This window comes from Ambystoma mexicanum, chromosome 14 (genome assembly GCF_040938575.1).
Source record: "Ambystoma mexicanum isolate Mex_15411 chromosome 14, UKY_AmexF1_1, whole genome shotgun sequence".
Taxonomy (NCBI): domain Eukaryota; kingdom Metazoa; phylum Chordata; class Amphibia; order Caudata; family Ambystomatidae; genus Ambystoma; species Ambystoma mexicanum.
The window spans coordinates 565,263,982-565,289,377 of NC_090940.1; the positions used below are offsets into that span (position 1 = coordinate 565,263,982).

General features: G+C 45.5%; 1 protein-coding gene across 2 annotated transcripts in view; it reads left to right on the plus strand.

Annotated features, from left to right (window-relative positions):
• The window catches only part of CPSF2 (cleavage and polyadenylation specific factor 2), a 246,260-nt gene that overhangs the window by 191,843 nt on the left and 29,021 nt on the right, over window positions 1–25,396 (plus strand). For both annotated transcript variants that reach the window (XM_069637927.1, XM_069637926.1), the window contains exon 13: window positions 1,186–1,482. In XM_069637927.1, the coding sequence (XP_069494028.1) occupies window positions 1,186–1,482 (297 nt within the window). The remainder of the gene's footprint in view (window positions 1–1,185; window positions 1,483–25,396) is intronic.

Genomic DNA, 25,396 nt, shown 5'->3' on the forward strand with positions numbered 1-25,396 from the left:
GGTCTAGGAATTTAAAAAGACTAGTAAAGTCAATTTAACCTTGCATTCTCTGGGAAACAGTAGTTTATCCTAGAGAAGGTATTGAAACCTTGGGACAGCCTAAAAGGCTTCCCTGTGTCACTGCACTGAGGGTGCTGTGTAACACACAAAAATAAAGATGCCTATGGAGTTGTCTAAAACTCCATAACCAAAAGAAAGAAATACGGAAAACAAACAGATTTAAAAAGTACAGAGTCCCAAAGTTCAGCAAAAGAGCTGGGGGTCTCTAAGGTATAGCGGAATTGGCACATTTTGAGAATTCTCCCTAACAAGGTCTCACTCACTCCATGTTACAAATTAAAAGTCCTAAAGTCTAGCAAAAGAGCTGGGGGGGTGAGGGGGCACGGGTCTCAAAGGTTGAAGGGAATTAGCACAGAAATGAGAATTCTCCTGAACACTGCTTGCCCTCCAATCGGACTTTGAAGATCTCGTACCTAGCTAGGGATGGACTGCTAAAGCCTTAAGGCCTTGGAAAAGTAATGGAAGTCTTGAAAAGTACTTACCTGCTATTGTTGTTGTTAATCATTTTATTCCTACAACATAACATTGTGAGTTGCTATAACTATGGTTTTACTTAACTTAAAATGCATTAATCAATCTTAGGATTTTTACTCTACTACCTGAATTATTACATTGGTTTTCTATTGTGTTTAATAGCTTTGAAATAGTACTTGCCTATCTGAAGATTTATGTTTGCCTTTTGATATAGCTGCAAGAGTAGAAGTGTTTATTTGGGCCTATGTATATTCTAAGTTCTTTGTATTTACCTACAACTCGCATCTCCCTCCTAAAATGAGCCTGGCTACTCGGCCATACTAACAAAGCCTTTAGTAGTACAGACTTATAGTAGACATTTGAGCTCTGTATACCAACGAGATAGTTTTATAAAGTCCTACCATAAGAGGACTTTAGAAAAACTGCCCTAACGGACAGAGGTACATAAAACGCCATCTATGGCTCAGTACGTCTACCTGTAATGACCTCAAATGCAGCACTCCGCTCACAGTCTGATCCCTTCTATTTAATCTAAGCATTCAGTCTGTCAAAATTGTAATCATTAAGGTATTGTTATTCAAGTGCAGATCAACAATTAAGTTTGCTTTATATCTGTATTATATGATGCTACTTGTTTCTGCCTTTTTCTAGGTCCGGTTGAAAGATGCCCTTGTGAGTTCCCTCCAGTTCTGTAAAGCGAAGGACGCTGAGCTTGCTTGGATAGATGGCGTCTTGGACATGAGAGTTTCAAAAGTGGACACTGGCGTTATTCTCGAAGAGGGGGAAATCAAAGAGGAAGGGGACGACTCGGAAATGCAAGTGGATGTTCCCTGTGCAGACGACCCGGTGATTGCACAGCAAAAGGTCATAAAGAATCTGTTTGGAGATGACAACGAATTTGAAGAGTCCGAGATCATCCCAACTCTGGAGCCCTTACCACCAAATGAAGTGAGACTCTTTGTATTAGAGGTGTTTTGTGTAGAAACTAAGCTTGATTATTCTTCATGATACTTCTAAGCTTGTTACACTTGCGGAACACACGTTTGTTGAGCGAGGATACAATGTGTTGCATAGATTGAACATTAAATTGCTCTGAGGGTGGTGGGTAGGTGGAGAGTTTTTGATAAGCAGACTGGCTGACCACCCCTGCCAGCAGGTTGTCGCTAAACATTCCCCATTATATGTAGTCTTTACCAAGTGATTTTACTGGTGAGTGCTTCCCAATTCCCGGAGTATGCCACATGTCATCCTTAAGCAGAACTCTCTCTCTGCCACCCTGACTGAATAGATCTGTCGCACCTACCCACCGCTACAATTTTAACATCTGTAGCCAAACTTCTTATTTTGAACACCATAACATTCGAAATATTGGCCTACTTTGGCTTGCAGGCATGTATCAGGTGCACCAAGAAAAAACAGGAATTGAAGTTAAAGCTTTGTCAATTGTCTGCAATGGTCTAATATTAAACACGAGATCCCCCTGTCACCACACACACACAGTTAATGGAACCAGTTGATTGTCCTGTGCACAATTGTCTTCTTTAGGGACAAATTCAACATCATCTCGAAATGCTTAACCTCAATCAGTTGCCAGTCTAGTCTCCCAACCATCATAACCCTAGTAACCACCTAACAAAGCAGATACCAGACTTATCTTTTCCTCATCTGAAATGAACAACGTGGAATAAAATCCTCCTGTGGAGCTAAAAACAGCTTCACAAAATTCCAATGCTTCTTAAATACTTCAATGTCCAATCATCATAATCCAATCAACACACCAAATTTCAAGTCCAAACTTTCTCCCGAAGAGAAATCAATTATTTTAGTCGTTATCAATTATTTCTTAGGCATGGGTACCCTCTGTGCCCAGCCAACACCTTGTGTAGTCACCCCAGTGCCCTTAAAGTCCCCTCTTGCCACTCCATTTCATATGATAAGGCATTTATAACGCGCCTATACACAAGTGTTTTAAACAAGTAGCACCAATTGTCCAAAATATTCATCCATAAAAAAGTAATTAGAGATTAAGGACTAGACAATCCTCCACACCTTGCTTGATGATCTCCAATGCAGCTTGTGCCCACTCATTCCTATTCATCGAGGAACTATTCTTGCACAATATATGCCACGGAACAAGGATCTGGTGCTCTGAACCTTCTGCAGTGGTGATTTGGCGTAGTATAAATGCAGAGTACAATAACCGTGTGATGCAGTCACACTGTGTGAGACTGCACAACAAGTATCTGCTTGTTATTAGGTAACCCACCTTTTGGTATAGGTCTGTACTACACAAGTTGGTAGTGTGACTGAGCAGATAGGCCTATCTCAAGATGGGTAAATGTGAGCTTTAGCAGCAGCAATGAAATTTGTCAATACAAGTAACACTTAACATCAATGTTTAAATAAGTGTTCTTTAAAAATGGCAAGTTATGTAACAATCAAATATACTTTAAAAATACCTTTCCAGAATCAGCACAAGTCAGTGGATACTCTTTGGATATGCTTTTTACACACTTCCTACACCCGCAGGTGGCTCACAAGGACATTAATGGCATTTATATTTCACTAGTTATACTTTAAAGATACTGAGGTTGCAGAGAGGAAAGGTTAGAGGAAGAAAATGATTAAACAGGTTCTCAGGGCATGTGAATATTCTTAAATCTTTCAATGAAGTCTAGACAAGCCTTTCCCAGCAATAAAAGTCGAAAACAAGTTACCACCTATTAGGCACAGACATGTCAAAGTCAATGGACTAGAAGAATCTGCATGGAGCCAGGACAGCCACAGTCAATTGGAGCAGTGTCTATGGAGTTGAGGCACTTCTTAGATAATAAAAGTCTTGCACAAAGTAAGAGTTTTGTAGATATCCATTGTAGGGTCACAAACTGTTAAGCCAGTGAGAAGCAGAGTTGGAATCAACTTTAGGGTAAGCTAAGGCAAGTCTTAACTGAGAAAAAGCACAGTTCAAAAAGAGGATCCACGTGATTTGTCCACGGGTAAATTACCCGCGACGGAAATGTTTGCATGGGAAATGTACACACTGCAAAATGTTCGTACATTTCCCATGCAAACATTTCCATTACAAATCAAACGGATTCAAACACACTCCCTCACTCACACCCCCACCGCACACCCTCACCCACACCACACCCCCAAACCCCTACTTACCTTTCCTTCAGACACGCTGTGTCCCTGTGGTGCCAGTTCCCTTTCACTTCTGTGATCGGGAACCGGCGACGCAGGGTCCTTTGTGTTTTTTCTTTTTGTTTTTTTGTTCTGGCGGGGTTTGGGGGGGAGGGTCCCCTGCTCACTGTAGTGAGCGGGGAGTTGCGGGGGGCACGCCAAGGCCCCTGCACCCTGTTAAACATTTTTTTTCATACCGACCGCGCCAAAACACCTAAACACATACCACAAAAAGTTCGAACTTTGGGTATTTAGAACTTTGTGTGGTGTGTGTTTTAGGTTTTTTGGTGGGGTCTGTAATTTTTTTCCGGACATTTCGTTCTATTTCAAAAAGACATGGAGATAAGTACCCCAAGTCTAAGCAGTACCTCTGGTTTGAAGAAGTGGACCAGCTCGATTGTGTCCTGTTTCAGCGGTGCAGACCCTGGGTTCCTGACCCTGTTGTGGGGAGAAGAGGGAGGACATCTGGAGGCCTCCTGCAGCAGCAATTTGGAGGTCGTCGGCAGCTACGGGCTCTTTTCAGATCAGCAGTACTTTGCGGTTTCAGCGCTCGGTAAACTGCGCCACCGTGGATCTTGGATACCAGTCGGGTTTCCTTCACTCCTTGGGTCCTGCACTCTGGTGAGCGGACTTGAGCTCTGGTCACCCTGCCTCTGGAGGGTCCTTAGGAGACTCCTGGAGCTTCTGGCTGGATTGCAGACGTTGCTCTGAACTATGGACCCCTGGCACTCGGTTCTTACCACAGCGAAGAAGTAAGCCCATCAGGGAAAGATGCTCCAGTGGAGTTCGTTTTAGTTGGTCCCACTAACCCAAGGGAAGAAGTCGCCCCTTCCAGAGCTTCTCCTGTCGATCAGAAAAAGGAGTTTCAGCACAGCAGCAGGGCTTCACCGGGCAATTCAAAGGTCCAGGAAGATGCAGCAAGCTTTCTTCATGGTTTCTTTGCCGGGTTTTTCTCCCAGTGGTAGACTCTGCCTCTAGTCCCAAAACCATTGCCTTTTAAGCAGGTTTCTCCCATTCATGCACAGCCTAGGCTGTCAATCACACAGTAGGGTGGCTGTCCTGAAAGGACAGCCACCCAGCCAATCAGGACTGGTTACATTCAGGCATGTTAGGCAAGATTGTATGCAGTACCCTTAGGGTGCACTATAACAACCCTTACTTCCTGGCAGTAGCAACCCAACCTTTGGTATAAGTCTGTACTACACAGGTTGGTAGTGTGGACGAGTAGCCAGGCTTATCTCAAGAGGGGTCAATGTGAGCTATAGGGGAGTTATACAGAGGTTCACAGTGACAAGTATTCAAGCAGACACTTACACACAGGGTTTCTTGATAAAACAATTATTCATTTATTTACTAGTCAGTTAATATAAGCCTTCTTCAGAAGGGAACACTGTAAAACACCACAGAAATATACTTCAAAACTACATAATCTCATAGTTCAGAATCAGTAAATACCCATTTGGGATGGCATGCAGCAGAGACCTACACCCACGGGTGACTTCAATTGCTAGGGTGCTGTTAATGTGTTACTGTTGGCATTCAGAATTGGTTAGGAGCAAGTAAAAAGGAAACGATTATTAGAGCAAACAAGTAACCACAAATATTTCTTAAGCAGGCAAATACTTTCAGATCCCCCAATAAGAGTCATTCAGTTAAAGCAAGCTAAGCCAAGGTTAATAGGCAAGAGTCTAGATAGGCTGAAGCACTTCTTGGAAGGTAAGTAAAAAAGTCTTTGCACAACGCTTCAGAAGTCTTTGAAGAAAAAGATGAATCAATGTAGGGCCACAAGCTGTTAGACTTGTGCGTAGTAGAAGATGTTTGTTTGTTTATTTTATTTGTATAGCGCTCCAAACCCGGAGGTAGAAGGGCGCTTAAGAAGACGGTTACATGGTTGTGATACATACAGATTCCAATTACAGCAGTTTACAAGGTATACAGACATGTTAGAGCAAAGGCAGGGTACTCCTTTATTGGGAGGATGTACAGTAATCGAGAACGACAACTTACAGAATTTACATAAATTTGGACCTATGGTGGGGTTACTCATTGTTTAGGAGCCATCTGATGACGTGTTTCCTGAAGATCTGGAAGGACTCGATAGTTTTAATGTGGAGAGGTAAGGTGTTCCAGAGTTGGGAGGCAAGTACTGTGAAGCTCGCTCCTCCAGCTCTTTTTAAGAGGAATCTGGGTACGGACAAGCAAAGGGCATTGGAGGATCTAGTGGTTCTAGTGGCGAGTTTCATGGAGAATTTGTTGGTGAGATAAGGTGGGGCTAAGTGGTTTAAGGCCTTGTATGTGAGGCAGATTGATTTCAGGTCGATGTTTTTTTTTTGTCGGATGGAGAGCCATTTGCAGGATTTCCTGGCAGTGGAGATGTGCTCCCGTCTGGGAATGTTGAGTGCTGCGCGTAGTGCGTTATTTTGAAGTATTTGTAGTTTATTGATTATGGATTGGTTGGCACCTAGGTACAGGCTGTTAAAGTAATCCAGTTTGGATTGTATAAGGGCTCTTGCAAGAGTAAGGCAGCTGTTGGAGGATAGGAAAGGTCTACTGGCCCTGATAAGTTTGCTGGTGTAAGGAGAGGCTGAGGCAACCATGTTAGTTTGTTTGGAGAGGTTTCAATTAGCATCAAGGTAAAAACCAAGCGTTTTTACGCTTTTGACGATGGGGATGGTGTGACCATCGATAGCGATGTTGTATTTGGGATTCAATTTTGCAACGTTGCTGGGAGAGCCAACAAGGTGGAGCTCTGTTTTCTCATCATTCAGGCAGAGGCCATGGGAGGCCATCCATGCCTGAATGATGGAAAATATCTCGTTTATCCGGGTGACGTCTGTCTGGTAGTTGCCTGTGATGGTAAGGAGTATCTGGGTGTCATCTGCGTAATTTGTATAGGTGACACCCAGACGGTCCAGTTGGTCAAATAGAGGCTTTGTAAATATGTTATACAAAGTGGGGGAGACACAGGAGCCTTGTGGGACTCCGCAGGAGATGAGGATGAGGTCAGCAGCATCAGTGGCCGAGAAGACCCGCATGGTTCCGTTTACCAGAAAGGATTGTATCCAAGTGACTGCAGCAGATGAGAAGTGAGCTGCGGAGGCTAGGTGGCTGCAGAGGATTTTATGGTCGACCAGGTCGAAGGCCGCTGAGAGGTCTAAGAGGAGTAGGATAGCGGTGTTGCCTTTGTCTTTAATTTCATCAATTTGGCTTTTGAGGTCAACAAGGGCAGTTTCTGTTCCGTGCTGCAGTCTGAAGCCGGATTGGCATATTCCTAGTAGTTGGTTGGATTCTAGGTATACCTGAATTTGGAGATAAGCGACTCTGTCCAAGATTTTTAGTAGGAAGGGAACTGTGGTGATGGGTCTGTAGTTGGTGGGGATGGCTGGGTCGAGGGATTGTTTTTTCAGGAGTGTAAGAACCCATGATTGTTTTAGATTGCTGGGGACAGAATTGTTGAGGAATGATAGGTGGTTGAGTTTTGTGATGAAAGGGGAGAGGTCCCTGGCCGCGTCCTTTATGATCTGGGCGGGACAGCTATCTCCTTTGCAATGTGAGGGCTTAAGTGAGGAGATGATTTTCTGCGCTTCTATCGTGGTGACTTTCTTGAATGTAAAGCCTGATTTGGTATTGCTGGGCGTAGGCGACCCAAGGTTGGTGAGTTTATTGTTAGTGAGTTGTAGACGTATGTCCTCGATTTTAGTTTGGAGGCCTATGATTTTATTAAGGGCGTTTTGGATACTGGTGCACCAGGGTTTGTCTTTTCAGCAGGTATCCGTGGGCGGATTGGGATTTTCCAGCTCTTTTAGGATTTTAAATAATTCTTTAGTGGAGGATCCTTCCTGATCAATTCTGATGTTGTATGCCTCTCTTTTAGAGCAAATTATTTCATTTTTGTATAGGGAGGATATGGTTGTGAGAGTTGACTTATTTTCAGTGGTGCTATTGGTTTTCCAGGTGAGTTGTGTTTTTGCTTTCTTTTTTCTGAGTAGCTTGAGTTCTGGGGTGTACCAGGAGTTCAGGTGAGCTCTTGGTTTGACTTTGCGAAGTTTCAAAGGGGCAATGGTGTCCATCGCCTTGGCCATGGAATCATTGAATGTGTCGACCAGTAAGTTTAGGTCAAGGTTAGATGGGAGTGCATTGAGGGTGGGTAGGATCAAGGGTATGAGTGCTTCAGCAGTAATATTGTGTTTGTTCCTGGTAGGGCAGACTGGAGCTAAGGGGCTATTTTTGGGCATGGGTTGGTTGGTGTTGACCTCGAGTAGGATGAGGTGTTGATCCATCCAAGTCAAAGGTTGGGGGTCCTTGCAAAGTGTATTGCAGTTGTGGGTCGCTACCCAGTCAATGATTCTGCCTTTCTGGTGGGTGGGCTGGACAATGAGTTGTACGAAGCCAAGTTCAGTTCGTGCATTGGCTAAGGATGCGGCAGGTGCGTCGTTGGGGTCACAGTAACCTAGGTTAAGGTTCCCCGAGGATGATGATTTGTGCTGAGGGCTTGGCGTTTTCAGCAATGAGGGATGTGATGTCTTCTTCGAAAACCCCGGGGGGGTCTGGGGGTCTGTATATGAGGTGGAGAGTGATGGTGCTTGTGGTGGAGGTTTGTAACTTGACAGTGAGTAGTTCGCTGGAAGTGAGTGACACTGAGGCCACTGATCTGAGGTTTAAAGGAGATTTGTAGATAGCTACGCCTCCTCCCCTAGCGTTGGGTCTATCGGCTCTGAGGATGCTATAATTAGCCGGGATGGCTAAAGATAAGTGTGGTCCGGATGCTTCATGAAGCCAAGTTTCTGTTAAGGCTAGGAAGTCTAGGTCATTGGTGAGAATGATGTTGGCTATTTCAATAGGGTGGGCAGCGAGGGATCTGACGTTGAGTAGTGCTCCTTTTAGTGGTGGTGGCGTGGGTTTGTTGGGGGCTTTGTGTTCCTTATAGTTTTTAGAGTTAAGTGTAGCAGTGGGCTTACTGGTTGTGTTAGATAGTCTAGTGCCTAGTCTGTTACGAGTTGTTAGATTGGGAGAGAGAGAGAGAGGGGGGAGGTCCTGGAGACTTGAGGCTGGCAGGAGGCTTGGTGTGGTTAGGCACGGTGTTGAGTCTGAGGTGGCTGTTTGTTGTGTTGGTGGTGGGGCCTACGTTGGTGGGTGATGTGGGGGCAGGTGGTGAGTGGGTGGGAATGGGGGGAGTCGTGGGTGGAAGGGTGTGGGGCACGGTATGGGATAATGTCTAGGACAGGCGAGTTTAGCTAGGTCGTGCCTGTGGGCTACTAGTTATTAGCGCTACAGGGTACATTGTCCAGTGTGATACAGAAGGGGAACATGATGCATGTAAGCCAGATGAACATAGTGTGGCTGCGGGCAAACCGCCACACAGCTGGGGTCCCGAGCACCAGAGAGCCAAGATAGCACAGGGTTTCAAATAAGCACCTACATTCAAAATAACACGGTTGCAAATTAGCACCTAAATTCAAAATAACACAGGGTGGCAAATAAGCACCTAAATTCAAAATAACACAGGGTTGCAAATTAGCACCTAAATTCAAAATAACACAGGGTTGCAAATTAGCAGCTAACGTTTACAGAACAGTGCAAAAGTGGGGTAAGCTGTGGGGCAACATAACTGTATGATATAGTATTGAGGAGAGGCTAATCATGCATGCTTACGTGAAGGAGGAAATAGGAGTTCCGTGGTGGGCATTTGGTAGCGAGGGAGGAGGCCCATTGGAGAGCTTGATATTATATGCATTTGGCAAGGCGTACTAATGGGTAGTTTATAAGGTACAGTTAAGTTCGTAGTGAGTAACAGGTGTGCGGTAGGCAATATGCAGGGCATTACCGTGGGTAAGACGTTGCACAAAAGTTTTTGGTAATAGTGGCAAGTTCGATGTGGGATGATGCCGGCGCCTTCTCAGGCGAAGTTAGATATTGGCATATAGTGATGCGCATTTGTAGCTCACCGTGCATTGTATGAGCTTCATAGTAACAATGTAAGCAACTCTACAGCAAGAGATAAGTTCTCTTAGACTTGGTACAGTACCTTTTTAAAATGAAGAAAAGATGCAGCAGATGCCTCCTGTTCCTGTGAAGCTCTGCATCTCTCGCTGTTCCTGGGCCTCAGTCTTGGGGACAAGAGGGAGGACGTCTGGGGACTCCTGCACTGGGGTGGTCAAAACTCGCAACCGGCAAACTTCACTTTCAGTGGCTGTTCAGTGTTTCAGTTCTTTGCTTCTACAGCAAATAGCAACACTGCAATTCCTGGCTGTCGAGATGGACTTTCCTTGCTTCTGGGGTCCCGCAATCTGTCGAGGGGGCTAAGGCTCGGTCAGTCCTTTTTCCTGGGAGTCCAGAGGATCTTCCTAGAGCTCTTGGCCAACTTAAAAGCAACGCACTGTACGGGAAGGCTAAGCGAACTCTGAACAAGCCCATGAGATTCAGGGCTCACCCTCCGGTACCTTAACACGAGATAGCGGCACTTTGAGGAGGATGGGGTGCAGGATTCTTACTCCAACACCAATCAATAAGGACAAGTCAATGGTTTGGCAAAGGGAAGTCAGTTTAATGACAAGTACAGAAACGGGGACACAAATGGAAATCAACAGTGATGCGATCGCCTGTCTCGCTTCAACTTCCACATTCTTCATGCAAACAATAACTTTTATAGCAAATTCATCATTGACATGTAGAACTCATAAGTTTGACATGCAATCTTATTGGTCAGGAAAGGTAACTTAAGTATAGGTACTATATCTGTATATGGTAACAGTGTGGGGATTGGATAACTTATCGGGTGGCCGTCTATGCCCATCCCTCTACATCACTTGTGATAGACGTCACTAAATGTACAACGTCTCATTGGTTCCATTAGTTATAGGACCCTAGATTATTTGGTCCATTGTGATTGGGTGGGTTACACCCCTAGACATAAATCTCTACTTTAATTAGCAGAATGGACACCCAGGTGTGTAGTGCCCCACGATTCAACCTGCCTTACTTCCATCAATCAGTACTCTTGGGCTATGTGTCAATTAGTTGGCTGAAGTTGGCCTTGAAACTGTAGCTTCTTATCAGAAAAAGTTATGGCACCCTCTGGTTTTGGAGGCCATCAGAAGTGGGTACCTCTCAGCGTCTGGCTGGTCACGTGTTAGTTCACTGTAGATCTGCTCCATTCTCCTTCTATTTGAGCATTTGATTCTTCACACAGCCTTGCCACCTGCCTGGGACTCCTTATCTCGACCTTCACTGGCTGGCTGTTACGCTCTTAGGTTTTGTTTCTCCGGAGTTGCCGCTGTCCTCCCTTCCTGGAGTTGACCTAGAATTCCCAAGCATCAGCTACTTCTCACTGAGTTTCGATTCCGCTCTTTCGTCTCTTATGCAGGCATATGAATCTTGGCTTGTTTGGCCCCACCATTCTGGGCTAAAATCTGCTTTTATAAAATGGAGTCGCACTTGTATAGTGTGCTGCTTGAGGTAGATATATCTTGCCTCTCTATCTTCCTACTAAGCATTGCAAGCAGTATTGTTTCTTTAGATTCTTGCGTTCCAAACCTATTTATAGGCATTTAGCCACTAGTATACTTCCATTCCGTTTTAAATGGCTACGTCTCTTCATAGTTCAGCATTGTTTCTTTTTATGTGCATTACATCCTTATTCGTAACATTTCGTCTTTATCACTTTTTGGTTGTCGTTTCTTTGATCTGTGAGTCTGTCCGGACGTCAGCATTCGCCTCAGAGAGCCCTTTGTGTCTCTTCCGGGACAGTTTGTAAGTAGTCTGCATTTCGCGTCAGCTGCTGGTACGGTTGTCTCAATGGGTATCGTGCGGCCCATGGTTGTCTGGTTATTGGTGCTTCAACAGGTATACAAGACCTTCTGATGGGCATTGGACAGAGCCCTACTGTGGCTCTCTGTTGGTTCATTTGTTCCTTATACGTCATATATCTTGGCGAGTATGTTTCTGGCATTTCAAAAAGGCTGGCTGGAGTGCAGGCCATATTTCGGACCTCCTCTACACACACCCCTCTGGTCGGTTTATCGACCACTTCTTCCTCCTTTGGATTACTCTTACTTGGATCTTCTGCATCCAATTCTTCGTAATCTGGGTTTGTACATGATGGTGTAAACGTGTGATTCTTTGGAGTCCATATTTTGATCACTCCTTTGAGGCTTCCTGCTGTTTTTACATGTTAGTCTTTGTCCCAGGTCATAAGCTGACATTGTCCATTTGGGCTGCAATAAATCCATTTCCCTTCATAATTTCTTCGTTTCCTCAGGTACAGGAATTTTGTTCCTTCTGGTGCAAATTCGCTGGCCTTCACAAAGTCTTATTTCTTCATCTGTTAGGTCTCTCGTTTTCCATCCTGGTTTGACGTCAATCATGATCTTCATCCCAATGGCTTTCTTCGCAGTTTTCTGGCATTGCGAGATGATTATCTTGATAACACAGAATCCAAGTAGTATCATCAATATCAGGGCTCCCAGAAACTTGAAGATGTCTGCCATCCAATGCAGACCCATGAGAATAGAGTTCCGAACCAGCTGTCATCGTCTACTCCGTCGGTCATCTGGTTCTGTAGCTTCGTTAGCATCTATGGCTTCGGTTAACGTTCCATTTTCTTCGTCATGTGATGGTATAAATGTGCAACATGATGCTCCGATTTTTGCTCAAACGCCTCCATCTATCGCAGTGTTCATGTCGAGCACATATCTGTTCTGGAGCGTCATCAGTCGGATTGGTCTTAGTTCTTCCTTAATCGCATTGAAACCTTTTATGGTAGTGTTAATGGTCTGCAATAACTCCCATCTGGTTATCTGTAACCATTTAGTGTTTGCTCCAACTTGGAATCTTGGCATGAATATTGTAGCAAACACTGATGAGGTTAGGCTGAACAGCCTGTGTTCATGTGGGATTGCATGAAATGCTTCTTCTGACTTGGCAGAAAAGTAGTTTTCTCTCTTTATTCTGTATACCTGTTCTGTGGATCTTCTTCTTAAGTGGGCATCTGCTTTTGGGAAACTGTCACTGTTCAGGTCCCTTTTCGGGATCACTAGTGCAGGAACGTGGACATTCACTATCGTGCATATGCCTCCCCAGTTTCTCGGCAGTCTTATGTATGCTTTGGATCCACACGCCCACTAATGATCCATAATTACTGCAGTTCTGTGCGTCATTCCTGGAGCTTCCAAGATTCTCCCACAGTTTGGGTTCACTCCCATCATCCTCGTGCCATTGTTTCTGAAGCACAATTTTGGGCTCTCCAGTGGTACTATCTGCAAGGGTCCTCCTCTGTCCTCGACCCATGTCAGTAACTTTGTGAGTTTTGGCTATAGAGGTTTGCACAACCTCTGTGAATTTTCTACTGCTTCTTTGCAGGCTCCATAGACCATCCATGCTCGGCATATCACTACTCCTGATTCCCATCCGTCTGGTGATAGCATTGTTCCCCAGATCTGCATTTGGCCTCTGTTCTTCCAACTTTGGGCTTCTGCCAGAGTTTTCCCTTGGACATTCAGTCTCGGGTTAATTTCCCATCTTGTTCCAGATCCTTTAGCTTCAGGTTTCTCATACCTGATCACATGGTTCCTTGTATGAGCTCTGTTTCTTGTCTTAATGTCCTGAACATAATCATCTTCATCAGGATAAGCTGTGTCAGTTGCCCATATCAATGAGGCATCGCTTCCCATAAACTGTCCTCTCGTGATGCACATGGCCACATGTGACAAGCAGTGTGCTGTCGGGACGTCAATTTCTACAGCTACGAAAATCTTGGATTTCCCCATGCTGTATGGTAGAAGTGCACAAACAAAGCATTCTCCCCCTGAATTTCGTCTTCCAACTTCCTTCATGTGTTGGTACCAAATGTTTCCTAGATGCGCTGTGCTGTCCAGGTAATCGTTCAGTTCATTGTTATCTTCATGTGGGCTTCTCTTGTTTCTTAGTGTCTTCCTGTAGTTGGCTATGACTGCATCTCTGAACGCATCTGTGTGACTCTTCCTTGCTGGAGTACTCTCGAGCTCCCTGGTCCACGGTGCTAACTTTCTCGTCTGTTATTCTAGTAGACATGATTCTGTCTTCTCTTCCCTGGTCCTTATGCATCTTCTCTTTACAGCGTGCAAGTGCCCATGCTACCCAGCCTGACAGTGGTCCTGTATATGGCTGTATGGTGGGGTCTGGCTTGTCTATTGGATTAGAGCTAGTGTAGTGGGCACAACAGTCTTTGTGGCTCTATTTTCCAGTTCTTCGTGCAGTTTTCTCACCCTAGCTATGAACGGGAATAATTGATAGATTAACATTAGTGTCTTTGCGGTGAGCTTTCCTGTGGCTGCTTCTGTCTTTTTAAGTGCTTTTGCTATGTCTTTTTCTGTTGGCCTCACTCTCAATACTTCTCCGGTTTTCATGTAATTGTCCGGGACTGGTTGTTTCGGCAGGCAATCTTGTACTTTGTCGCCTCCGCTTCAGATTCTGCAGCAATTGACACATGCCCTAGTTTGTGTGCATTCAGTATGTGGGTGCGTGAAGTGGTTAGTACCATGTTTTCATTTGTCTCCAGCTTTTCTCTTCATTTGTTACCTCAGGTATGTGTGTATCGCTGCTAATTACATTCAATTTTAATTCAGTTACCTTACCATCAACTTTTCTCGGGACTGGAATAACTATCTAGGGTCTGGGTGCTTTTGTGGGACCTATGTGGACATTATCTGGTGGGTGCACTGAAACTGGAATGCTTCGAGCACCAATAAAGAATGCAGTTCTGATAGTTAATGACAGAAAGACAATGATGATTACTATGCATATATATAAAATCGTGCGGTACGAAAGGTTGCAATATTTTCTTCTAGAGAAGCGGGGGTGCCCCTCTGCTTGTGGGAGGACCAGGTTAATGTTCTGGGCCCCCATTTCAATTATAACAAGAATGTTAATGTGTTCTTCTTTTCACTCACTCCATCATAGTTTCTCAAAGTTTCTATCGTAAAGTGTCTTGTGCTTCGTCAGTGTCCCCCCTCTTGCGGTTGATGATTCTCTGGTTATGTGAAACAGTTCCCTTGCTAGACTATGGAGAAAATGGAGAAAGATTAGACTAACACCTTTAGTAAGTCACATTCATTGAGCATATTCAAAATAGGTCAATTCCCATTCTCCGCCCCCCCACCCCCTAATTTGCTTCAGTCCGGAGGCATGCTGAATACTGTTCAATGCGGAGAAATGGAAAAATAGTCAATCAAAATTGAATCAAAAGAGAAAAATAAAAATAAGAAAAACACGATGGTGAAGTTTTCATCTGTTCTCTCGGTCTGTCCCTCGGCGGAAAGATGAAGTGTTGCGTCTTTGTCTCCTGGATCTGTCACTCAGCGGAAAGTTCACTAGAATCTCCTTAGATACACTCTTTGAAAGTTGGACAGTTCCACTTGGAGCATGCTGCCATGGAGGAGTGTTCCGATATGCGCAGTATGAGCTGGATAGTGGAGGAAGGTGATGACGTCAACCTCGGCAGGTCTCCCCACCATTTCTGGAAAGTCAGTGATTAGGCGGAAAAGGACGTTGTGAGCCAGGCGGCTGTCATCGGGTGATGGACATTTATCTTGCTTTGCCGCGTTCAAGATTACAGGCCTTTCTTTTGACGTGAAAAGTCCCTGCACTTTTCTGCCGCGTGGATCGTGATCACGTAGTTCAGTTTGACCCACAGCTGGTTCAAAAATTCAGTGTTTGTTGGATTTCGAAAATGAAGGTTAACGTGTGGTTCTTCAGACAATAGCTGGGCACTACTCGATTATGCAAAAGAAAAGTGTATAAGTGAGTTCATCTATAATCGCCTGTGGTGGGAGCACTTGTGTCCTGATCACTATATTCAGGTATGGAAATGACAGCAAGTAATTGTCGGATTACTTTCCTGTTGGCAGGATCTTGGATAAAGTCTGTGATACTGGTGATTCTCCCTACAAGTGACGGATATGTCTCTAATACAAATTGAAAACGGGCCAGAACATCCCTTGTGATATTTCTGCTCGGAGATGCCATAAGTTCTGCGACTCAAAGACTTGGTGTTGGTTGCTTCAGGACACTGTGTTAAGCTCTTAAAAGAAAAAGGTCCTTGCTCACAGCCTATCAGAGTCTAGTTTTCCAACAATGCTTAAGTGTGACTTTGTTCAAAAGTTCGTATTATCAATGTGTTGTGGCTTAGATGCACAATTCTCTTCTTCACCCTGCAATTATGATGCACAGAGTGTCTGTTATGTCCTTATCCCCTTTTTTGCTTAGAGGAAATGTCCAGTTTAAGCCACAACTTGCAAAGGAGTTAATTTTGTCTTGGCTTTTGCTGCTCATGCATCCTTTTTCCTCGTCCTGGATCTTGTCTGCATGTGCTGAGGTTCTTTCCCGTTGTCCATGATTCCTTCGCAGTGGGGTGCAGCTGGAGGGCTTTCTCCGATATAGGGCTTCATGTCATTTAGAAAAATCCATGCTCTCCTGCCCTGTAATTTGACAGCTGACGGAGTGCAATCCTCCACGATGAAAGGACCATTGCATCTTGGCTCGTCCCACCTTTTCCTCGTATGTTTTTTTTTACCAATACAGCGTCTCCAGGGAAGATGAGTGGTGTGCATAGACCTTGAATTGCGTCTGTTTCTGCATCTCCTGCTGTGTTTTGTGCTGCGCCGCACCCTTTTCGTCGTCGCTGTAGTTGGTCTGAAATGACATTAAGGCTTGATGTCGTGCAGTTCAGGTATTCCTGCAGCTCGGTTCCCAAGACCTGTCGGGTTGGCTGGGCATCACATCTAACTCTATCTCGGGGAATGAGGGGGGTGTTCATTCTCCTGCCTGTGACTATCTCGTGCGGCGTGAGATGATGGTCGGAGCCTGGTTGGTTCCGAAGAGCATACAATGCAGTGGTAGACCGTGCAACCATCCCCTCTTTAGAGTAAGCTTCAACTTGGCTATCCTTTCCTTTAACAAGCCGTTGAGCCTCTCACAAACACCATTACCTTCCAGATGATACGCCGACGAGCACTTGTGCTTTATACCAAGCAACAAGCTGATCTGTTCAAAGACTGCATTAACAAAGTGAGCCCCGTTATCTGATTTTGATTTCATCACCTCACGCACCCCCCTTCTGGGGAACACTTCCCTTACCAGGAATTTGGCAGCACAGGTTGAGTCTGGGTGTGTACAGGGACCTGCTTGTATCCATTTAGAGAGGGCACACACCACTACAATTAAATACCTCTACCCGTTACACACTTGAATCATGTTGACATCGATATGCAAGTGTTGAAAAGGCCCATTTGGCCAGGGGATGATTCCTCTCACTACTTTTAATGTGTGCCCAGCGGTGAATTGCTGGCAGATTATGCACTTCACCATAAAGAATGCAACATGCTCTGCTAAATTCGGTATAAACCAGTCTTCTGCGAGCGTTGCTGCTAGATTCTCTTTTGACATGTGAAATGGGTAATGCAATTGTTACAATGTTATTTTTGGTAGGGCTACAGGCATTACTGGTTTACCAGTGCTGTCTTGCCGCCACAACCCGTCAGAGGGGTTTAAAGAACACCCTTGACGTTTCCAAAGGTTCTTTTCATCTTGCAGTGTCTCCCCTTGAAGCTCCAGTAATTGTGTCTGCCCCAGATTACTATAGGCTTCTGGTGTGGCTGGTGCTACCATCATTCTCTCATGGGTGCATGCCACTTCCATAATCATCTCACTCTTGGATGACATACGCTTGGCTTCCGTGATTTTCGCACGACAGTCTGTCCCGTGAGTGTGGGCTGCGCATTTCAAGACTGCTATGCCCACTGGGAGCTGTAGTGCCTTAATCAACCTGTCCAATAATGCTGCGTGCTGCATTGGCGTGCCATCCGCTCGGAGGTAGCCCCGCCTTTTCCAGCGTGCTAAGCCTGCGTGCACTGTACAGCTATTTCCTGGTCTACGTGATTCTCAATGGCGAGTATCGACGTCAATAATTCTGCAGGCTGTGCTGAGTAATGAGAGGGTATTCGTGCACTGACGAGTACTTGAAAGTCTCTGTTTGCTATGTACTTCATTATGGCAACGCCTGTGTACCTTTGACCGTCTTCTTTGTCGATTCTGGACGAACCGTCAATGAACACGATCTCACCACCCGCTAGGGCATTTTCTTTTACCCTGAGGATTTCATCATAGAATTCTTCATAGTTTGCACAGTCCTGTATCGGCTCTCCTTCGACTGGCTCAGCTATGAACGTAGCTGGGTTTACTGTTTTACATCGAACTATTTTTATCGATGGATTAGATATGATCACTTCGTAGGCAGAGGCTCTCTGAGATGTCAATGTACCTTTTGGTTTCTCTAAGATGGCAAATAATGAATGCTCAACATATAGTGTCATGGAGCATCCCATCACAATGGTTGTCGTCGAACGCAGCGGCAGCTAAACTGTTCGCATGGGAATTGGCCTCTCATTACTGGGTCCAAATTCCCACTGTAATACGCCTGGGGCTTGTACCCCAACAAGGTTCGTTGGGCGGGCACTGCCGTCATAACGTTGCCTTTCGTGTGCGTAAACAGCTAGAATTCCTCTACATAATTAGGAATTTCGAGAACTGGAGCCGTACAAATCGCTCTAGAGTTCTGTAAACCCCTTTTCCATTGCCTCAGTCCATTCAATTTTTTCCTTTGTCACCTGGGCCTTCTTTCGAGCCTGGAGCAAGGGTTTGGTATAAGTGCTGTAATCGAAAACCCATGCTCTAACATAGTTGCACAGTCCTAAGAAGCTCTGCATCTGCTTTCTCGTAAGCGGCTTAGGCGTGTTCATGATAGCTTCAGCCCTTTCTGGGGTTACCTTTTTCCCCTCATGAGAGATTAACTAGCTGTCATGAACCGCCGATTACGTCCGTTCTGGACTTCATGGGCCCTGACCCATGGGAGGCTGAATTCAGTGATCCTTCCAACATGGCCATTGGATACGAAACGCAGCTTACCAGCCTTTACGCGCTACGTTCAACTTCGTACAAATACGGTCACGCCCACGCGGCTCTGCACGTTTCAACGCTACCGCTTCGAGTAGTCAGACGTGTGTTGCCGGAGTTCGCTCATGCCTTCCTACCAAGTCCCATTTTCCATTTTCCTGATCATTTCCCTTTTTCCGACCCCCTTTCCTTGTACTACCTTTTTTCCGTGCTCATCTTCCTGGATTTCTCCTGTGCTCGGGTCACAGCGTTCTGTGCCTCCGAGTTAGGACACTGTTTTCTTCCTGGTTCCCGGTCCCGGATATTGAACGCTGCTTGGCGTAGGACTTGTAATCCTCACTCTGGAATCCGAAGATCTGCACACGGGCCTGTATAAATACCAGACCGTGCGAAAGAAGGAAGTCACATCCAAGAAGGTCGCAAGCAAAGAGAAACAGGTGAGAAGGGGAGAGATTTGTGACACTGGCCTATGTACAACACCTCTTATTGACAGTATTGCAACTTTTCCTCATCAACCTTATATCCTTTCTCAGCCAGTATATTCAGTATCTGGACAATATCGCGCCTGCATTGCTCTTCAGTGCTGCTTCAGATCAGAATGTCATCCACATACTGCAAAACAACACTGTTTACTGCAATATTGTTCAGGTCCATCTGGAGGACTCTGTTGAAGATGGACGTAGACTCACAATACCCCCGTGGTAACCTTGTGCTTTTCACACGCATTTGTCTGAAAGTAAATGATGTTAGATATTGCGAGTCACTGTGTAACGGGATTGAGAAAGCATTTTTCAAGTCAATTACCGTGAAATATTTCGCCTCGATGGGTATCTTACAGAGAAGTGTAGATGGATTAGGGACTAGAGGGAACTCGGCTTCAACAATATTGTTCAATGCTCTTAAATCTTGGATCAGACGCCAAGACCCTCCTTTTGATTTCTTGACTGGTTAAATCACCTTTTTACAGGGTGATTCCGACGTCACTAAGATGCCCTGATCCATCATGGCGGAAATTGTCTTCGCGATCCCTTCTTCCGCTTCTCTAGACATGGGATATTGTCGCGCTCTCTGTAAAATTGCTCCTGGTTTCAGTTTAATTTTCACTTCTCCTACCTCTTTCAGGAGCCCTCCGTCATAAGGTCCTGTGGTCTATACTGAGACAGACACCTGGGCCATGTCGTCATCAAACTATTCTGACGTATCAGTGCCAACATCATTCTCTGAGGCACTTCTCTTTTGATCATTTTCACCCAAAATATGAGGCTCACCTCCACTCTCGTCTCTTCTGTGTCAGTTTGTTCTTCAAACGGATCGTCATCGGTGAAGACAGCCACTCGATACCCTTCTTCAATGGCGATAATCGCGCACCATTGTCTGCCTTCGTCCCCGGACCCTTCCGCCACTTTCCCTCGTACTGCTGCAATATGTATGATCAAGGGAAATATTTGTCCCTCTTCTTTGTGCATGGGTATTCTTGATCTGAATAGAAACTCATCAGGGGTTCTCATAGGTTTATCTGCGAGGCCTGGCAATCCTGCCGTGAGCACATGCATGCCATATGCGAAAACGTCTTGTTCTAATGGTTTAGCTCTCACGGCTATGCGTCCGGAGTATGCTCTGATTATTTCGCATACATTTGAATAGTGCATTCCTGGAGTTGAACATATTATGCCCTCCTCCAGTGAACGAAATTGTCATATTCAACTTTGTCATTGTCTCGACCCAAAATGTTTACTGGGGTCTGATGCGAATATAAAGGTACATTAATTTTGCACTCTCCTACGGAGACTGGGAGTGAGTCTGTAAAGGGAACTCGACTGTGAGCTCCTGTGAAACTCTAGAGTATCTATGGCCTCGCCGGACAATGAAAACGTGCCTTCTCGTATGCACAAGCGTGTTGCACCCCTGTCAACTAGGAAGGAATATTCTTTACATCCCTATGATGACATTCACCCTAGGGTCCATATTAGGGTCGGGTGTCACCGATCGAATAGAGCACATCAGAGTTCCCAGTGAGCTGTCCTAGTTTATGTATAAGTTTGGTCCACTGTACACTTGTGGATTTTCTCCATTCCCAGGGTGGCCTCCCCTTCCGGGGTGTGTGCCCTGTGACATTTGCGGTGGTGCCTGTTGGGATTGTCCTTGTGGCGGATTCCCCATGTTCTGGGGCTGAACCCCTTGTTGCGCACCCTGCAGCATGCCTGGTGCTTGCTGCTGCACTGTGTGATTTTGTGCACCGCCTTGTTGGGAGATTGCAGGTGGGGTTCACCGTGCCTGCTCCCAATCCTTGACCATTTTGCCACGCTGCTTGGCTTCGGCACGAGCGTGCCACATGCCCTGTCATTCCACACAGCCAACACACTGGCGGTGGTCGCGTTATCTGTCTGTCATATCTGGATTGCCCATCTGCATGTTTTGAAAGCCTCCTTGGTTACTCTGGAAACCACACTGATTAATCTGCCATCCTCTTCCTCTAAATTCCCTTCCCCTCTGGTAAAATCTCACGTTACCCTGGTTGTTCTGCGGCGGGTTAGTCACCTGTTGTACGTTCGGTTCAGCTGGGCTTGTCAGCATGGCTCCTTCGAGAGCATACTTTGATCATTTCTTTTGCACCAGCTTCGCTTCCTCACCCTTACGAGTTGCCTCTTTTTTTCGATTCTTTTCTTGCAACAATCTACAATAATGTGCAATAGTCAACTGTATTTCGGCCCAAGGTTTAGCTTCTACCCATACCAATTTCTTGAGCTTTCTCTGCACGGGTTCTGGCAACCCTTGGCACAATATATGGCAGAATACAGGGATAGATTTCGTCCACGATTCATGCGTTTCGAGCACCCACGCATCTTGGAAATTCTGGATATAAATCGACGGATCTTCAGACTCCTTCATTTTTTGAGTCAATATAGCCCCCATTTCGGAAAAATGTCTCGTAACGCTTTCCACACTGCTGCTCTACAGTTATTAAATTGTGCTCCGTCATGGGTAGTGTTAATTATGGTTACGCCAGGGTACCTTGCCCGTTTCCACACATTGCCTGCTCTCTCACCAAGTATAGCGATTTGGAGGCCTTTAATGTCCCCTATAGCTAACGTGACACCCCCTGTCATCTTTTTTAACTCGTGTATCCATTTCCCAGCTCCCGATGTCAGGATTGGAAGCTTGTTTTTCAGGTTCTCTCGGTCCATGTGTGGCCATGGAATATATTGTGGTCTTACTCCCCCTTTTTCTAGCAGCGGGAATTGGAATGCGCAGTCTTCCTTCTCTTTCCCCATGGCTCTCCTGTCTATCGTCGGGGTAACATTCCCACATCGCTGTATACTTGGCAATGTCCTCAGTCTATCTACATAGGCGGGTGCTGACACCCCCCTCTGACCGTGAGGTGTTCCTTCATGTCGGTCAGGCTGCGCGGTAGATTCTGACTTCCTGAGAGCGGGCTCGCTAGCTTCTGACCATCGTACCACTTTGTACCTTGGGAGCCGCCGCGCTGTCTCCCTTCTTCAGTTGTCTCATCCTCCGTCTCCTCTCCGGAGTCAGACACTGATCGTTCCCAATTCCACAACTCCTTGCATATATGTCATCCTTACTAATTTCTAGCCTGTCTAAGGACAGTCTCCTGCTCCCACTACTTCGAGTGACATCCTCTGTGTCATACAGCTGAGTGCTTTCCAAGCGCTCCTCTTCCCCTTCTCCTTGAGATATTCGTTCTAACCCCATCTCATCATATATCTTACCGATCGTATCCCCGATGCTTCTGGTGTCAAAGTCATCTTCAATATTTGCCCCATTCGTGAATCGTTTGCAGGGAAGAATTCCTCAATATCGTCACATTCTACAACGGGATTGGGTTTTTTAACTTCCCGCTCCAGGTATTCGAGATCGTGTGCCCTCTGTCTACGCTTTTGTCAATATCATCATTGAATTCCTTGCGCTTCCTCCCCTCTTCTGTGCTTATCATCTTCCCTTCTTTCATTTCTACGTTCATCTGTCCTTCGACTCTCCTTATCTTTTCGCCTCTTATCCTTTTTTCACGTGCTCTTTGCTCTTTCAACCTTTTCTGATTCTGTCTGTACTGATCATAGGCTGCCTTCTGTTTGCGATCAAGCTGTTTTTCTTGCTCTTCGCGATATAGCTGTTCCCGTCTTAGCCTATCTTTCCTTTTTATCAGTTTGTCCCTTATTTCCCTTTCCTTCTGCTTCTCCCTTCTCTGTACCTCGTCTGACTTCACTCTCGGTCTCACATCATCACTTCCTTTTCCATCAGGTTTCAACAATATCTGCCCTCCCATCCATTTGTCTTTTGCCAACGCTATCTCATCAGTTCTGTCTTTACTTCCTTTCCATTCCGTTCCCCCTCTCTCTTTATCGTGAGGTGCACTCGTCTGTGCCTTATCCTTCCTCTCATTATCGCATCTCTTTGTCCCTCGGGACTGCAGAGGCAGGACTCTTATCCTGCACCTTCCCCTTATTTTCGTCACTACTGTACGTAGGTAACTCATATGCGGGGTTGCTGTACCCCGTAGCTGCCTTGAGCTCTCTTAATGGGTAGAGTCCCTCTGACTTCAGGTTCTGTTTCAGGCGGGGCAGGTGGCGCGGTAGATGTCTCACCCCCCCACCCCCCCCCCCCCTCTGTGCATATGTTTAATATCCAGTCAGCGGGTGGCTCTTCCTCTTTCGACTGTTCGAACATTTTCTCGAACATTTTCCAAAGTTCTACAACAGCAAGGCATTTCTCTAGTTTTTTGCCTGTATATGTGGCATGCAAATAAGTCGTCATATGTTGTAAAATGGCTTTAGATAAGGACCCATTCTGTGGCCACGGCATAAACATCTTGTGGGCGGTACCCTTAACCCACTCAGTGCTATATTTCTTAAGCTTGGGTGCATGTTTAGGCAATTGTTTGCATAAGTGAGCAAGTGGGGTAATCTCTTCCATGCTTGACCTCTGGTTCTAACAATACTTTCATACAACTTCAGCACTCCCAACAGTATGAGCGAGCACCAAGTACCGCAAGCTCCAATCCAATCTTCCCCGCTAACATTTTTTATATCATCAATTTACTCAAGAACATCAATCGGTGTGTGATTCCCTCTCGACTACGGAATCGCGTAAAACCCACTTCATTTCAATCAATGATGCACAATACTTTACATGTGACACACAACAGAACACGTACAATGGACACTCGACAGACTAGACATACACCAGCTGGACACATATATCTCTGCCTTCTAATCAATACCCCGACATGGGGTGTAAACGAACTCCCTTAAGAACGTCTTTAAACATGGTCGTATCCTAATCGTCCCCTATTCTGTGGGCTCTGAGTTCACGTTTCCTCTGACTGCTATAAGCGCAGAAACAAGGCAAATCCTCTCACTTTTATCTCAGGTGTCCTCCCTGGTATCCTCTGTTTTCTCTCGGGTGTCTATCCCGGTAACCTCTGTTTTCCCAATTATACGAGTCATTATATATATATATATAATCACCGCTCGCATGGTTCCTCTCTTGATCTTCGGGATCACCGCCCCTCCTTTACGCCTCCTTCAGTATTTTTGTCCGATCGGCTGCCCGTTGGAATGAGAAGGGTTATGCTCTGTAAGGCAGGTTTCTTCAGACCCACTGCAGTTTTTTGATGGGCTTACTCTATCATTGTCCATGGGAAGCTTCTCAGTCTACTCAGCCGAATGGCGAAGGACTCGTGATATTGCCGTAGACCTAGAGTTGCTTCGTGTCGGCGGTGAATAGGTGTTTTATCAATACTCAAACTTCACTAGTTGATGGTCAAAAACCATCCTCGTCGCTACCAAGTGTACTGGCGGGCAAAGCGACCTCTGAACGGGCCCATGAGATTCAGGGCTAACCCTCCGGTACCTTAACACAAGATAGCTGCACCTTTAGGAGGATGGGGTGTGGGATTCTCTTAGTCCAACACCAATCAATAAGAACAAGTCAATGGTTTGGCAAAGGGAAGTCTGTTTAATGACAAGTACAGAAAACGGGGAAACAAATGGAAATCAACAGTGATGCGATCGCCTGTCTCGCTTCAACTTCCACATTCTTCATGCAAACAATAACTTTTATAGCAAATTCTCATCGTTGACGTGTAGAAGTCATAAGTTTGACATGCAATCTTATTGGTCAGGAAAGGTAACTTAAGTATAGGTACTATATCTATATATGGTAAGAGTGTGGGGATTGGATAACTTATCGGGTGGGCGTCTATGCCCATCTCTCTACATCACTTGTGATAGACGTCACAAAGTACAACGTCTCATTGGTTCTAGTAGTTATAGGACCCTAGATTATTTGGTCCATTGTGATTGGGTGGGTTACATCCCTGGACATAAATCTCCACTTTATTTAGCAGAATGGACACCCAGGTGCGGCGTGCCCCACGATTCACCCTGCCTTACTTCCATCAATCAGTACTCTTGGGCTATCTGTCAATTAGTTGGCTTAAGTTGGCCTCGAAACTGTAGCTTATCAGGAAATGTTATGGCACCCTCTGGTTTTGGATGACATCAGACATGGGTACCTCTCTGCGCCTGGCTGGTCACGTGTTAGTTCACTGTAGATCTGCTCCATTCTCCTTCTATTTGGGCATTTATTTATTTATTTGATTATTCATTCGGCCTTGCCACCTGCCTGGGCCTCCTTCTCTCGACCTTCACTGGCTGGCTGTTAGGCTCTTAGGTTTCGTTTCTCCGGAGTTGCCGCTCTCCTCCCTTCCTGGAGTTGACCTTGAATTCCCACT